The sequence below is a fragment of the Echeneis naucrates genome, chromosome 9 (assembly GCF_900963305.1).
Source record: "Echeneis naucrates chromosome 9, fEcheNa1.1, whole genome shotgun sequence".
Classification (NCBI taxonomy): Eukaryota; Metazoa; Chordata; class Actinopteri; order Carangiformes; family Echeneidae; genus Echeneis; species Echeneis naucrates.
This window is the reverse complement of record NC_042519.1, coordinates 23,067,765-23,081,214: the sequence shown is the minus strand read 5'-3', so window position 1 is coordinate 23,081,214 and position 13,450 is coordinate 23,067,765. Positions and strand designations below refer to the sequence as shown.

Here is a 13,450-nt window from a genome sequence, read left to right as displayed (position 1 = left end):
TAGTGAAATGAATCCGTGTCGACTTTATTGATATGTAAGCACAAATGAAACCAGTGACCCATCGAAGAAGCATCATGATTTGTTTGCTACAGGCAGGTTATGTAATACAACAGGGAGGAAACAAATGGAATAACTTTTCATCTCACATTTCAACATCGAGCTTCGTTGCCAACATTTGGCAGATGCAGAACATGGGCATTAAAATAAATTCATGGATGTAAGTGCATCCTCCATTTACATGAAGGTTAAAGAAGAATACATGTGATAAAACTACTGACCACCTCTGATCAAGCAGGCAAACAGAAACAACAGGCTGATTTCTGAAGATGTGATGTGGTCTTTTTGTTTTGTCTGTTCGTTTATCCTCTCATATTGATGTTTGCTTTCCATCTGTCACTCATTTATATCCTGCTCTGATCCATGCCATCTCATTATTATAATATCATAATGAGTGTTATCGTTCTGTATCTGTGGGGTTCATTCTTACCAGACTGCACTTATTGCTGAATTGCTGACATTCTGCAAACATCACACTATTTATTGGAAATCAATTCTTCTTTGCTGCTTTAAAACAGTAGTTGCCAGTTGTGGAGCAGCCCAACCTCCTTTGCAGGTTTTACAGCCGTGAAGAAGAATTGATTCTCAGTAAATAGTGTGATGTTTGCAAAATGTCAACAATTACAAATGACATGAAAGCAGATTGTTTCATGGATTCTGTGCCGATGCCGGATCAGGATCAGAGCCAGTTCAGATACTCGTGTGGGGAGCAGAGAAATTCTGTTTTAAAGCTTTGACACTTTGTGTGTTTTGTTTTTGACTCATCGTCTTACTTTATTGGTCCAAAGTCCAACTTCAGAGATCCGTCTGTGAATATAAATGATGTGAGACTTTATTGATCCCGCTGGAGGAAAAGAGTCTTTTCCCTCAGAGGTCAAAGCGAAGGGTCAGATTTATGATGGCGCTTTTGTACTGTTCGTTCCATCTCGGAGAAAAATGCTGCCTTCAAAAGCTTCAGATCCATTTAAGAAGAAAATTGGAAAAGCCTGATAGCCGACGGAAGGTTTGACTAACGGGACAGAAGCTCCGTCTTCATCTGTCGTTTTCCAAAAACACAAACTCGCCGTCTTCGAACTGAATCATCTTCTGTGACACTCAACCGTTTGTTTCCTCCACTTCTCATTCTGTTCTCTGTTGTTTCCTGTTGTGTTTTTGTTTTCATGCAGTCACTTCAGAGCCAGCGCAACAAGACTCCAACACCTCAGAGGTCTGAGGAACCAGACACGGCTCGAATTAAGAGATAGATTACATAATTATACCACATTACACCCAGTAGCCCCGCCCCCTGACCCCTCCCCTCCTTCCTGGTCTGGTTCCCTCTAAATGGAGCTTCATTTAAAAATGACCATCATGTTGAAACTAGAGACTGAGACCAGTTCCCATAGACTTCAATACGATCTGATAGAGAGCAGATTTAAAGCTCTTGAGCAGTCTCATCTATGTAACAGTTTAAGAGATTTTCTTGGAGGTGAATTTTAAGGCCACTGAATGATCCGATTCTTGAAGTGAGACTGTCTGTTATTGATCCAGGGCGGGGCATCCTTCCCCCTGCTGTCCCCCGAGGAGGGAGGGGGGGGTCAGGGCGAGATGGGTGGGGTGGTTTGTTTTGGCGGTGCCTCATTGTTTCCCTGGTTTCCTCGACTTCCCCCACAACACAAACACACCAGATAAATGAAGAGATTCACTCTGAGTTCAACAACCTCACATAAAACGGTCATTTCCAAATTTAAAGGTCTGAAGGATTATTTAAACTTTACATAGAAAACGTAAAAACTGGAGTTATGTCCTGCTGCAGTAATTACCGTAAAACCACCTACCTTTCACATTGGAACAGGCACCAAAACCCAAATCATCTTTTAGAATGATGCATTTCATTTCTCGCCTTCCGCTCTGACATCTTATTGTATTATTGTGTTGAACCAATAAAAGCCCTCGGTGAGTTAAATTGAGTGAAAATGACAAAAACGGTCACACAGACAGACACACACACCTCAGTCTACCAGCTGCTCGGGCTAATTGCAGGTTCTCCCAGCCCCCCCCCCCTCCGGCCGAGCCCCCCGGGGCTTTCGTGGAGTTAATAATATTATTGTTTGGCGATGCTGCTGGATTTTCGCCGCTCGTCTTTGAGCCGCTGCACCTGCTTCTTTTCTTGCAGGTGAAAGAAACACGATCTGACAGTGATGCATTGTTGGCAGAGCCCCCCCCCCCCCCCCCCCCCCCACCCATTCATTATTGTCTGGAGGTGATTCGTTGAAAACAAGATGGCTGGCTTAAGGTTAAATAATTAATTAGCAGAAATGACAGATGTGCATATTTAAATGTATGTTTTTAGTAGATTTTCTTTTCTCCTGAAATCAGCAAACATCCCGTCATCTGAGCTTTTTTTTGCTCCAGTTTGATATCTAGACTTTTATTTAATGCCCCCCCCAAACTGAGGAATTGTTTCCTGATCCTGTCGGTCTGGATCACAGTCCAGGTTTGCAGCTCTGAGCAGCTTTGGACCGGAGTTTAATGGTTTTACTCATCAGTTAAAGAGTACGCAGTCGCTTTCAGTTCTGTTTGTTCAGTCAGAGAACTAAACTGTTTAAAATCAAGTGGCTCCAAATACCTGAACTAACCCCCCCGAGCTGTCCTCCACCAGCACAATCTGAGGCCGATCTGTGCAAACACAGCGTGTTTATGAGAGTGCAAAGGGACAATCTGCACACTTTGAGAGTCCAGACGGGGGGTTGGGGACAGCTGGAGAAACACTGAGAGACGAGCTTGGCAACAGATTCGGTTCACAGACTGTCTCTGCTGCTTTTTCTACCAAACCAAGTCTGTTCGGACGAGCGGGGAGGATGTTCTTCTTCTGTAGGTCTCATTAATGTTAAAAACTCAAAGCTGCCGTAAAAGGAGGCTGAAATAAACAGATATATATTCAGAATGTTTCCAATGATCAGTCCTGTTTCGAGGATGCACATGAAGACGTAAATCAAAGAAGCTCTACACATTAAAGGGTTTCTATCGTAAAGGCTGAATCTCATCGCTTCACTTCAAATCCAACTTTCTGCCAAAAAGCAAACAGGCTCATTTCCCAAAATGTCAGACAGTTCCTCTAAGAAGTGTGAAGTGAAGTCCAGGCTGCGTAACTGCATGAATGTGGCTTTAAAAGAAGCAAAGAACTTGCAGCTAACGTCTGAGCAGGTTTGGCGCGTCATCTGAAAAAAATAAATAAATAAATAAATAAATAAATAAAATAAAACACGACCTTTCTGAGGACAAATGAGTTGTTATGATTCGGTTTTGTTGCTAGTGATGACGACAGGAGCGAAGAGGAAAGAGAAGGTGACCTTTATAGCACAGCTGTTATTAATGTGACCATGACAACAAAGTGAGTCACAGTCATGTCTGAAAAGTCTCGACGAAGAGACGAAGGTAGAGACGCCATCCTGTTTGTTATCAGCAGGTCCGATAGGCCGCTGTGAACACACCTTTCTGCAGCCTGTCAGTCAGACAAAGACACCGAGGGGACATAATAAAGAAAAAACACTTTTGTTGTGGGAAATTGTCGAATTAAACACCCTGACAGTTTCAGACCAATCTGTCGTCCCTCGGTCTCCATGAATTGTTGGAGACAATGGAGGAACGGGGGAAGAGTAATCAGCTGTAACCCGACGATGCTGAGAGATAAAGACGAGGGTTCAAAAATTTTACGGCAGTCTCCGTCTGAATGGAGTCGGAACTCAGATTGAATGATGTCGTTTTATTTTAGTGATACAGAATCTCTGCTGCAGCTGTGAATGTCATTGTTTTGGCACGGGACTTTTCTTTCACACCGTAAATTATTGTCTCCTTGTTCCTCATTCAGCTGCAGACGAGGGCAGTTTGTTACTCACTTCGAAGAAAAGACAAAGATTATTAGTTGTTTAAATGAGAACATTTATAGATTTCTGACCTGCATTTTAAGACTAGGAAGGAAGGAAGGAAGGAAGGAAGGAAGGAAGGAAGGAAGGAAAGAAGGAAGGAAGGAAGGAAGGAAAGAAGGAAGGAAAGAAGGAAGGGAGAGGGTCACCCTGCGGTTTATCCAGTCAAATTTGTTCTTAGTGGCAGAGATTGCACATATTCAGGTTTTTACTTTAGTCTTCTTTTCTTGATGCTTGCCCCCCCCCCGACCCTCCATGCCCCCCCCACCCCCAGCTGTGGAAGTGGCCCAGTTCTGTCTCTCTCCGTTATATAAGCACATTCTTGGTTCAATTAGAGCCGGCAGTTCCTCCACGTGGTTTCGATCAGCTGTGCTCGCAGTATTGGGTGTTGAATGACAGTAGTTGGGAGCTGGAAGTGGGGCAGTGGGGGTGGTGGGGGGCTCTGTGTGTGGGGGGGGGGGCTCCTCTTGTGTGGTCAGGATCAGTTTACCAGGAGAAATGTGGACGCTCATCTGCGCTGTGAAAACAGGTCCCAGTCAAACGCCGGGCATTCCTCGGCTGCCAAACGGGGGTGGCTTGGGTGATTTAGGTGGGACGCATTCCCAGCCGGGGGGGGGGGCGGTGGTGGGGGGGGGGGGGGGGGCCTGATGCTGGAAATTGGAGCAGCACAAAAGTAAGTCGTGGTTGTGTAATAATTGCAGGTTAAAGACGCCTGATCACCTGCAGACCCACAACTTCATGGACATTTAGGATCTAATAAAAAAAACTATGTTTATTTGATTAATACTTAAAGTGACCAAAGAATGAAAAAAGGATTAGATTAGATTAGTTAGATTGTATTGAAGCCTATGGGAAAATGTCCCTCCTCCTCCCTGATTTTTCAGCTCAGTAAACATTTTCCTGATCAGTTTATGGTCTCGGTCTTCATCAGGTCTTCATTATACAGAACTTTGACATAATTTAACAGATGACAAATGTAAAACTTCACTGCCGATATCATGACTAAGGAAATTAGTTCCTCTATTATTGTAGTTTTAATATTCTTGAGAACTCTGCAGTTGTGATTTCAAAGAATCGTGCTTGTGTGTGTTAAAAAAAAATGGATTGATGTTGAACAGAGGTAAACTTTCCCCCTTTTTGGGAGGAGACAGGTTTTTGTTTTTTGTTTCAATGCCCTCATGTCTTCTGACCTGACAGGCATTAATTCTAGACAGGTCACGGTCTCTATCGCAGATATTCTCACGATCCTCAGTCTTGCGGACAATGACCAAGAGCCTGATGTGAAATGCCGGCCACGGTGTTCTCGAGTCAGGATGCTCTGCCGATGTGCTCCCCGAGCCCGGAAAGTCGGCAGTACGGAAATGCAACAATGGGAATCATTCATTGGGCTGTTTACTCCTCCAAGCCTTCAGTCGGCCTCGTCTGCATGATACAGTGTGATGTAACCAGCTGCCTCCAGCTCAGGGGCTCAGAGGACAGTTTCTCAGGGCACTGACCGACATTAGCAGTTACATAAACGTCACAGTTTCCCCATACTGAGGAATTTCCTACCTAATTTGGTAAAAAAAAAAAAAAAAAACAACCTGGAGGAATGCATCCCTTTTTTTTTTAAATCCAAATATGTGGAGCAAAAGCTGCAATATTTTTAGGGCTTGATTCTTTTAACTCTTTGTTCCACTTTTAGCTGCTCAGTTCCTGTTTGAAGCTGCAGCTCAGGCGAACAAAGGGAGAAGGAATTCAAGGTGGAAATGCCCGCCGAGTTAGACGGACTTACAGATGACCGTGACTCAAATGAGACGTACAGGAAGTGTGATGTGCAACAATTTCAGCTCCCTAAATAGAGAAAATACGCCCTGTGACTGGCAGGACGAGTGGCTGAATTAGATATTTACACAGTAGCTCTGAAATTTGGGTGAGGGGGGGTTTCCACACATTTAGCCCAGATGGTCTCCTGCACTTCAGCCGGATTGTGTTGTTGAATATATTACGGTGGATGTGATGTTTTTCTCATGTAGGCATCTGGTGGTGGTGGAAGGGAGGAAATGTTTTGAAGCGCAGATGCTCCACCAGAAGTTCACTGCTGGTCAAAGTGGCCTCTGCAAATTGGTGGATGCTATAAAAATGAAAGAAAATTAGAGGGCGTCCAGGCATGGGCCCAAGACTTCTGTAGTTCCTTCATCCGACGGAGCAGAGCGGAGCTTTGGGTGCTCACACACTCCACATCACAGCAGCTCTGGAGCCAACTCCTGATGACTGATAAATGACCCGCAGCACTCCTTCCATGTGTGTTTTGAAATCCTGCGGTTCCCGATCCCACCCTGCTGCAGAGGCATATGCTCTGCAGCTGCACATCACAGTGTACGGGAAGCATTTCTGCTGTAATATCAACAGACGGTGATGAGATTATGATCGCCTCCCAATGGCACGAGATTCCTTTCTTCTTGTTTTTGGCAAAATGGGAGCGCGTAGCGAGTCCGAAAAATGGTTTTTATTATGTCTGCTGGGTTAAAAAGTCGCCCTCAGAAGGATCATGAGCCCAGAGGTCTTCTGTCAACAAGTTAGAGTGACCCGTAGTCTTGTGGTCGCTGTAATTGTGACAGGAGCAAAAGCAAAAGTGTGGTGACGTAGTTTAAAGACCTCAGGAGGAGGTCTGGGTGGATGAATGAGTCAAAACCATTAAATAAACCGGTTCACCGGTTCACCTGACCTGCAAGAACGTGGTGGGAACCCACGGCAGCTCAGTGGGAAGCTGTGGACGGGCTGCTAATGCCGGATATGTGGGCTGTCATTGAATTGATAAAACAGGAGAACAGGAGATTCTGGAGCTGTCAGAGATTCTTCTTATTTCCCAACTTTTAAATTACACCCAGGAGGCTAAGGCGAGCCGGTTTGCTGATACTTTGCTGCCTCTTGTTATGCTCTATGCAATATGACATGAACATCACTCTACATTTTAAAAAATCTTTGCAAAAATACTGTGCTTTCTGAATATATAGTTTATCGCAGTGACAAAAGTCGACGTCACCAAGTTCAGAGGAAAAGCTGACCCCGTGATTCAGGGACGAATTTTGCATTCAAATAATGAGGTTAAAAAAAGAATAACAGGAATAAATCTAATTTACTGCCAAGGTTTTATGTCTGCAGTCTGCAGTTGACATCACTTTGGCTCCTCTGGGGCCAAAAACTGCTTAAAAAAAAAGAAAAAAAAAAAAGTACAGATTCCACGAATTGTTGCACAGCTCCCATGTCGAGTCTTTGTTTGTGTCTGGCGTGAAAGTTTGTGAACCGCTGATCTAAACAACACGGCTGCTGCTGCTGGTTGTCAGGAGACATGAAAGGAGGCGAGAGGGCGGAGGGCCGGGGGGGCAGGAGTCACGCCAGAGAGAAACCGGCAGGCAGCCACGCTGAGTGCTGGAGTTCTGCTCCGGCCTCGGCCGACGTAAACCGCCTCCAGCGTGTGAACCGTCTGCAGCTCATCTCACCTGACCTGGTTTTCTTTTGCTCGAGCCCCAGATCCTGTCACTCTCCCCTTCAAGTGGGAAGGCAAGAAAATTAGACAGCATTGGCTCTGTAGTCATTTATTTAAGGTACAGGGTGAATATTCTAAGCCTGGGGCAAAGAGCACTTTGCCAACGTCCGTCACTCACAGTCCGAGACAGCTGAAATGGAATTGGTGGATTCCAGGTTTGAGTCTCGCAGCGTCCCTCTGGAGTCGGCCCTTCGTTGCTGTTCCAGCTCACACTTTGTAGGTCACTGAGGGGTCAGAGCCTCGTCTGGGTTTCAAAAATATGTAGAAAAAAAAAATTCCCTGAGTGAGTTCTCATGAATAATAATACACTTACTGTTGTTAGCGATGAAATTAGGAAATCTGCATCCAGTTGATTGGTGCAGTTGTGTGCTGTGTGTTTTCTCTGCTCTGTTTTATGTGTGTGTGATGTTTCTCTGCAGGCCGGGGGGGTGAGTAATGAGATGACTGTCCAGTCGACTGCCCCCCCACCTTCCCTCCTCCTCCTCCTGTGTAATTACCTCTGCTGTGGTGGGCTCATCTTGTACCTTTTATTGCATGCTCAGGAGAGGCTGTCGCTGTGCGCTGTGCTGTGAAGAGCAACCTTTATCTCAGCCGGCCATTCTGGGGTCCAGTCTCGTTAATTCCAAGACTGAAACTATTAAATCTGCCTCTTCAGGCCTGATTCCATCCAGATTTTAAGGTGTCATTGTCACTGTAGTCAGCCTGACTACAGTGACAATGACACTGTCCTTTCTGTCCTTTCTGACCAAATAAAAGTCCCAAACATCTGCACATTTTCTGGGAATTCGTCAGAAACTGGAGGGGGTTTCGGTCGATGCTTGAAGTGAAGAAAAAAACTTTGCATTATTTGCATTAACACGTGAATATGAAATGCTGTCATCTATCAGGTGTTGATATATTCAGTAGAGAGATTTCATAAAGTAGCGGTGCACTCTGGGTAATCTAGTTAAAAGGGAGTTGAATTTGAAAGAATTATTTTTGCCTGCTCATCTGCAATTTGTGGGAAATGTACAAAAGAAAAAGTAATAGTACACTAAAGAGTAAAATTAAGTAATGGCAGCTCTGCATCTCGTGATTTAATTGTATGTTTTCATTATAATTAAAGTGCTGTGAGAAGAAACACATTATAAAGTCTGTTTGAACTGGATAAGAGACCAAAATAGTCTTTGCATTGTTCTCTGTGATTTACTGGAAATGGAACAAGAAGTGGTGTTTTATTTCTCTTTTTTATCTCAACAAACTTGGCTTTGTAAAGATGAATCAAATGCCAATCAGAGCAGTTCCTTTCTCAGGTCTTGTGCAATTTAAACATTTAGCAGAAATCATCCAATAGAAAGTCCCAGCGATGGGAAAAGTGAAACGTTGTTCATCATGTGATTGAAAGTCAAAGTTCCTAAAAGGTCTCTGGATTGGGTGGATGTTTGATTGGTTGTGGATTTTTCTGTGTGTTTTCCCTCGTAGTAACAATTTTTTTTTTTTTTTTTTTGTCACTGTGAGATTTTCACAGAAAAAGCTTCTCTTTTTTTTTTGTTAGTCATCTGTCACTAATCCAAGAAGACACAACTGTTTTACTTATACCTCATTATCATGCTAGCTGCATTACGATGGGTGTTATTTAAAAAACTAATTTCAGATGTCTTAGTTGCGATGAAAGAAACAAAATGACTATTATTCAATCAGGCGTCTTACTGAACAACGATGAAACAATCATTTCAGCTGGATGCTACATTTGAGAAAGCTAGGCTAGCAGTTTCCATCTGCCTCCAGTCTTTGTGCTAAGCTAATGCTAAAGTCTTTGTACAATAATAAACAAACAGTAAAATCAGGAGATGTAGACGGAAGAGAAATAGGCCTTTACTCTAAATGACAACAACAGTCTCCAGAACAAAGGCAGGAGGCTGCAAACGTGAATGGGAGCACATTGAATCTTCATTAGCAAGACTTTACGGCCGCCCCCACCCCTCCTTCTCCCTGCCTCCCCCTTTTAACTAATTGCTGTGTTTGGATGAAAGACCGAGGAGGTGAACCGGTGAGGCAGAGGTCTCAGCAGATATTCAGAGAATGCCCAGGACAGCCCGTTAACACCTCGCAGCCACTTTAGGAGCCGTTTCCTCCACATCCATCCCTCTTCTTATTCAAATCTGGGATGCGTTTACAGTCAAGAGCTCACACTTGGCAGTAAGACGCACCTTGGGTCATCTGCTCATACGTGGGCGTGTCAATACACGTGTGACTGGACTGAAAACGCACTTCATCCACATTCTGCTGCTGTTGTCAGGGTCTTGTGATTGTACTGCTGCTTTCAATCTTCTTCCTCTTTTAGTCATTTCAAAGTTCTTCTGTTGCCACTGTGTAGTACAGTAATGTACTAATGTCTGTTGGATGACATGTGACTGACCTCGGTCCATCCATTTTTATTTTTTACAGTATGACCCTGTTTTGTGTGCCTCGGGGCTCAGTGTGGAGTTCCCACTGTGCCGGCTGCTGTTTCATTGAAATGAATGAGGTAGCTGCATTTTCTCCATGCAGAGCTTTTGTCTGTGTGAAGCCAGCTCAGTAATATTTAACATAAACCTTTTCCCCCTGAAGCTCTGCCCCGCTGATTCCCACCACTTTTAACTTTTGGCTGTGAGAGATAAAGGGGTGAAAGGAAATACTGATTTCAGGCAGTTTTTTTTTTTTTATTTAAGGGTCAGTTGAGGAAATAAAATGTATTTGTGTCATTATGAAAGTATCACTTTATGTATTTGGTGCATTTTGTTGTACTGTCTGTGTATTCTCGCTGATGGATGTTCACAAGGTGTGACGAATACACACACAGGACTGACAACTTATCACGGAAGACTAGTTTAAAGATGTACAATACTATCTTTTACACATTTCTGTGTGTTTTATTTTGAAGTCTTGATATCCATTAGATATGGAGGAAAATCTCTCACTGTAGTTTTACATTTCCTCCGTGGAGCTTTGGCACCAAATAAAAGGTCAGCTAGACTTAGAAAGACTCTCTTCTGATTGGCTCAGCATTTTCTGGGTCAACGAATGAAAAGTATATTTAATTTCAATTGATGAAAATATAGCAGATTTGAGAAACCAAATCCCACCAGGCTGGTTGAAATCACGTTAATTTACATACATTATATTAAAGTATCTTTTTTTTTTATTAATGACACATAAATATAAATAAAACACATATGATTTAAAAACATCATTTTTAAAAAGTCTGTCTTTGTGGTGTTTATTTTATTTGCTGTTTTAATCGACCAATCCGCCAATCGGAGCGGCGGCGTCTGACGCGATGACGTGTGACGCCACCCGGAAGTGAGCGGCGTGTGTGTGCGGACTGTTTACATTCTCTGCAGCTCCCCGACATGAATCCTCCGACCATCAACTCCACCAACTCCGTTTCCACAACAAGGAGTAAGACGCGTTTGTTCGTTGTTTGTCCGGCAGCAGAGAGCCAGAAAGCGGCCATCGGTCCGTGGAGCTAGCTCAACTAGCAGCTAGCTGCTAGGCTAACGCTAGCTGCAATCTTGTGACTGTAGCCAGAAAATAGTTTATTTTTGGCAGTATTGAGTGTGTCCCTTTTTAAAAGTAACACCCAGAGCACATTTGACTGTATTATATGTTTTAAGAAGAGTGTTAATATTATGTGTATATTAGCTTGTTTAGATAGCCCTTAACTTCTCAGTAGTGGGCGTGTGAGCTAACAACTTGATCGCTGGACATTTAGAAAACATTGTTGATGATTTCTGCCCACAGTGACCTAGAAGTAAAAGTTCTACGTGCTATTGAAGCCAGATTTTGGGTTTGTTGCTGTCAGACGTAAACAGTCAGTTATTAACCTGGATGAAATTGCTGAGTCAGCCTTTATTTCACTGCAGCCACCTGAAGTCTGCCAGTTGACAGCAGACTTCATTCAACGTGTACCTCAGAGGCATTTTCCACATTTGACTTCCCCCGAGTTTGCTTTCTTTTCCCTTTTAAATCAGCAAGCGACATTTGGATGAGCTGAAAACCTGCAGATGTAGATTTACGTTCACCCTTCTGAAGTTTTGTGAGGCAGAGTGTAGGTCCTTTAATGATGCCTGTTGTGAGACGTTCCCTGCCTCCAGATGTGAACGTGTTCGACTCAGCTGTCTCTCTCCTCATGCAGGGAAACGAGAAGCTGAGCGTTCTGTGAACTGGACGGTGGAGGAAACGCAGGTGCTGCTGTGTGCCTGGAGCGACGAGCGTGTTCAGAAGAGTTTGGCAGAAAACCTCCGCAACCGCCACGTCTTCAAACACCTCTCAGCTCGCATGAGTGAAATGGGCTTCAGTCGCAGTCCACACCAGTGCCGGCTGCGGGTCAAAACTCTGAAGGCCAACTACGTGAGAGCCAAACTGCAGAAGAGCGTCGACAGCTTGCAGCCGTGCACCTTCAAATACTTTGCAGAGATGGACGCTGTGTTGGGCCGGAGGTCAGGTGGAGGGGTGGGAGGGGCCTGTTCTGCATCTCCAGAACAAATGGACGAGTGTTGTCCTGACTCCGTTGACGGGACAGGAAGTGTCCCGAAAGATTTGGATTGCAACACAGACATTAGCGGGCACCATTTTGGCCCTTTGGGGAGGACAGGAAGACGACATTCGAGCTCATTTCCTCTGGAGGGAAGACGAAGCCGAAATTTCTGGAATTTTGACATAAATGTCAAATTGGAGGACAGAGAAGATTTGGCAGCTGAGTCTGAGCTTGATGATGCAGAATTGCAGAATGCTGCACGCTGGAGTGTGGAGTCATCCCCCCGTCACGATATTAACAGTATGTACTGTTCTAAGAACAGAAAGCAAGTCAGCTGTGTTGCTGGCAGGGTTTTAGGAATTAATCTGAATAGATGCTGTTAATTCTGTGCTCTAAAACGTTTCCATTAATTTGACTGAACTGTCTCAGAGATCCTCATTGGTAACAGTCTCTCACCATGTCCTGTTTCATACTGAGTGGATTTTTTTTATCCTGTGTCACAGGTACTCCGGTGGAAAACAGCCTGAGCCCTCCTTCACCACATGTTGCACCACTTCCATCTCCTCCACCTCCCCCTCTGACCGTGCCAGCAGCCTCTCCTCTCCCTGCACCACCAGATCCAATCCCCGGCAGCCGTCATTTTGAGTCCCCCCGCCTGGAACCCGCCCTCAAGCACCTGCTAGACAGTTTCCAGCAGCTGGTGTCGGAGACCCGGGGCCTGCTGGTGCAGCTGGAGGGTCAGCGGCAGGAGCATGCTCGCTGGCACCAGGAGCTGCTGGCCCAGTGGCTGCAGAGGGAGGAGCGCCGGCAAAGGGAGACGGCAGAGCGGGAGGAGAGGAGGGAGAAAGCTCGCATGGAGCACGAGATCAGAGTCCTGGAGCTCCTCGCCAGCCTGGCCAGAGAACACGGGTGTAAATGTGGAGGCAGCCAAACTGTAACGAGGCCACCGACTGCTCCAAGTCACGACACCAACAAAGACAGAAATTAAGTTTTTATAACGATGTTTAGTCAAGCTCAGGAGGAACCATATATGGACACGCGTAATCAGGCTGCATTCAGAGCACCTCGGCATAACTCCGAACTGGGAGTCACATTCTAACTGAACCAAAAAACTGCAAGAATCTGTGAGTATAAGCTGATTGTTCGTGAAGTGTGAAAGAAAATACACCAATCGGCCCAAACATTATGACCACTGACAGGCCAGCTCACCTTCAGAGGTCCAAAGGAGTCCAGACCTGCAGGGTCAGGTTGGTAGCAAAAGGGGGGTCAGCAGGTGGTCATGATGTTATGGCTTATCTGTGGATGATTTTCTGCCTGTTTCATAAGTATCAGTTGATTGTACCAGATGTAATGGAACTGCTTCACAGAAATAAACAGAGAAGAAAGAAATATTTTCAGCCATTTTCTGTTGATTAGAAAATCCAACCTTTCACGCAGAAAGTCACGTCCATCTGATAATAC

General features: G+C 44.7%; 1 protein-coding gene across 1 annotated transcript; it reads left to right on the top strand.

The window, feature by feature from the left end:
- Window positions 1-10,801: 10,801 nt before the first annotated feature.
- Window positions 10,802-13,364, top strand: LOC115049259 (uncharacterized). Its single transcript, XM_029511327.1, has 3 exons — window positions 10,802-10,911; window positions 11,648-12,289; window positions 12,493-13,364. The coding sequence occupies exons 1-3, from the start codon at window positions 10,863-10,865 to the stop codon at window positions 12,975-12,977; spliced, it is 1,176 nt and encodes a 391-aa protein (XP_029367187.1). The 5' UTR covers window positions 10,802-10,862; the 3' UTR covers window positions 12,978-13,364.
- Window positions 13,365-13,450: the final 86 nt, after the last annotated feature.

Excerpts from the sequence above, each read along its gene's own strand:
- LOC115049259 (XM_029511327.1), top strand. The coding sequence starts at position 10,863 with ATGAATCCTCCGACCATCAACTCCACCAACTCCGTTTCCACAACAAGG. Across the intron at positions 10,912-11,647 it reads CTCCGTTTCCACAACAAGGA|GGAAACGAGAAGCTGAGCGT; the intron begins GTAAGACGCGTT and ends CTCCTCATGCAG. Across the intron at positions 12,290-12,492 it reads CCCCCGTCACGATATTAACA|GTACTCCGGTGGAAAACAGC; the intron begins GTATGTACTGTT and ends CCTGTGTCACAG.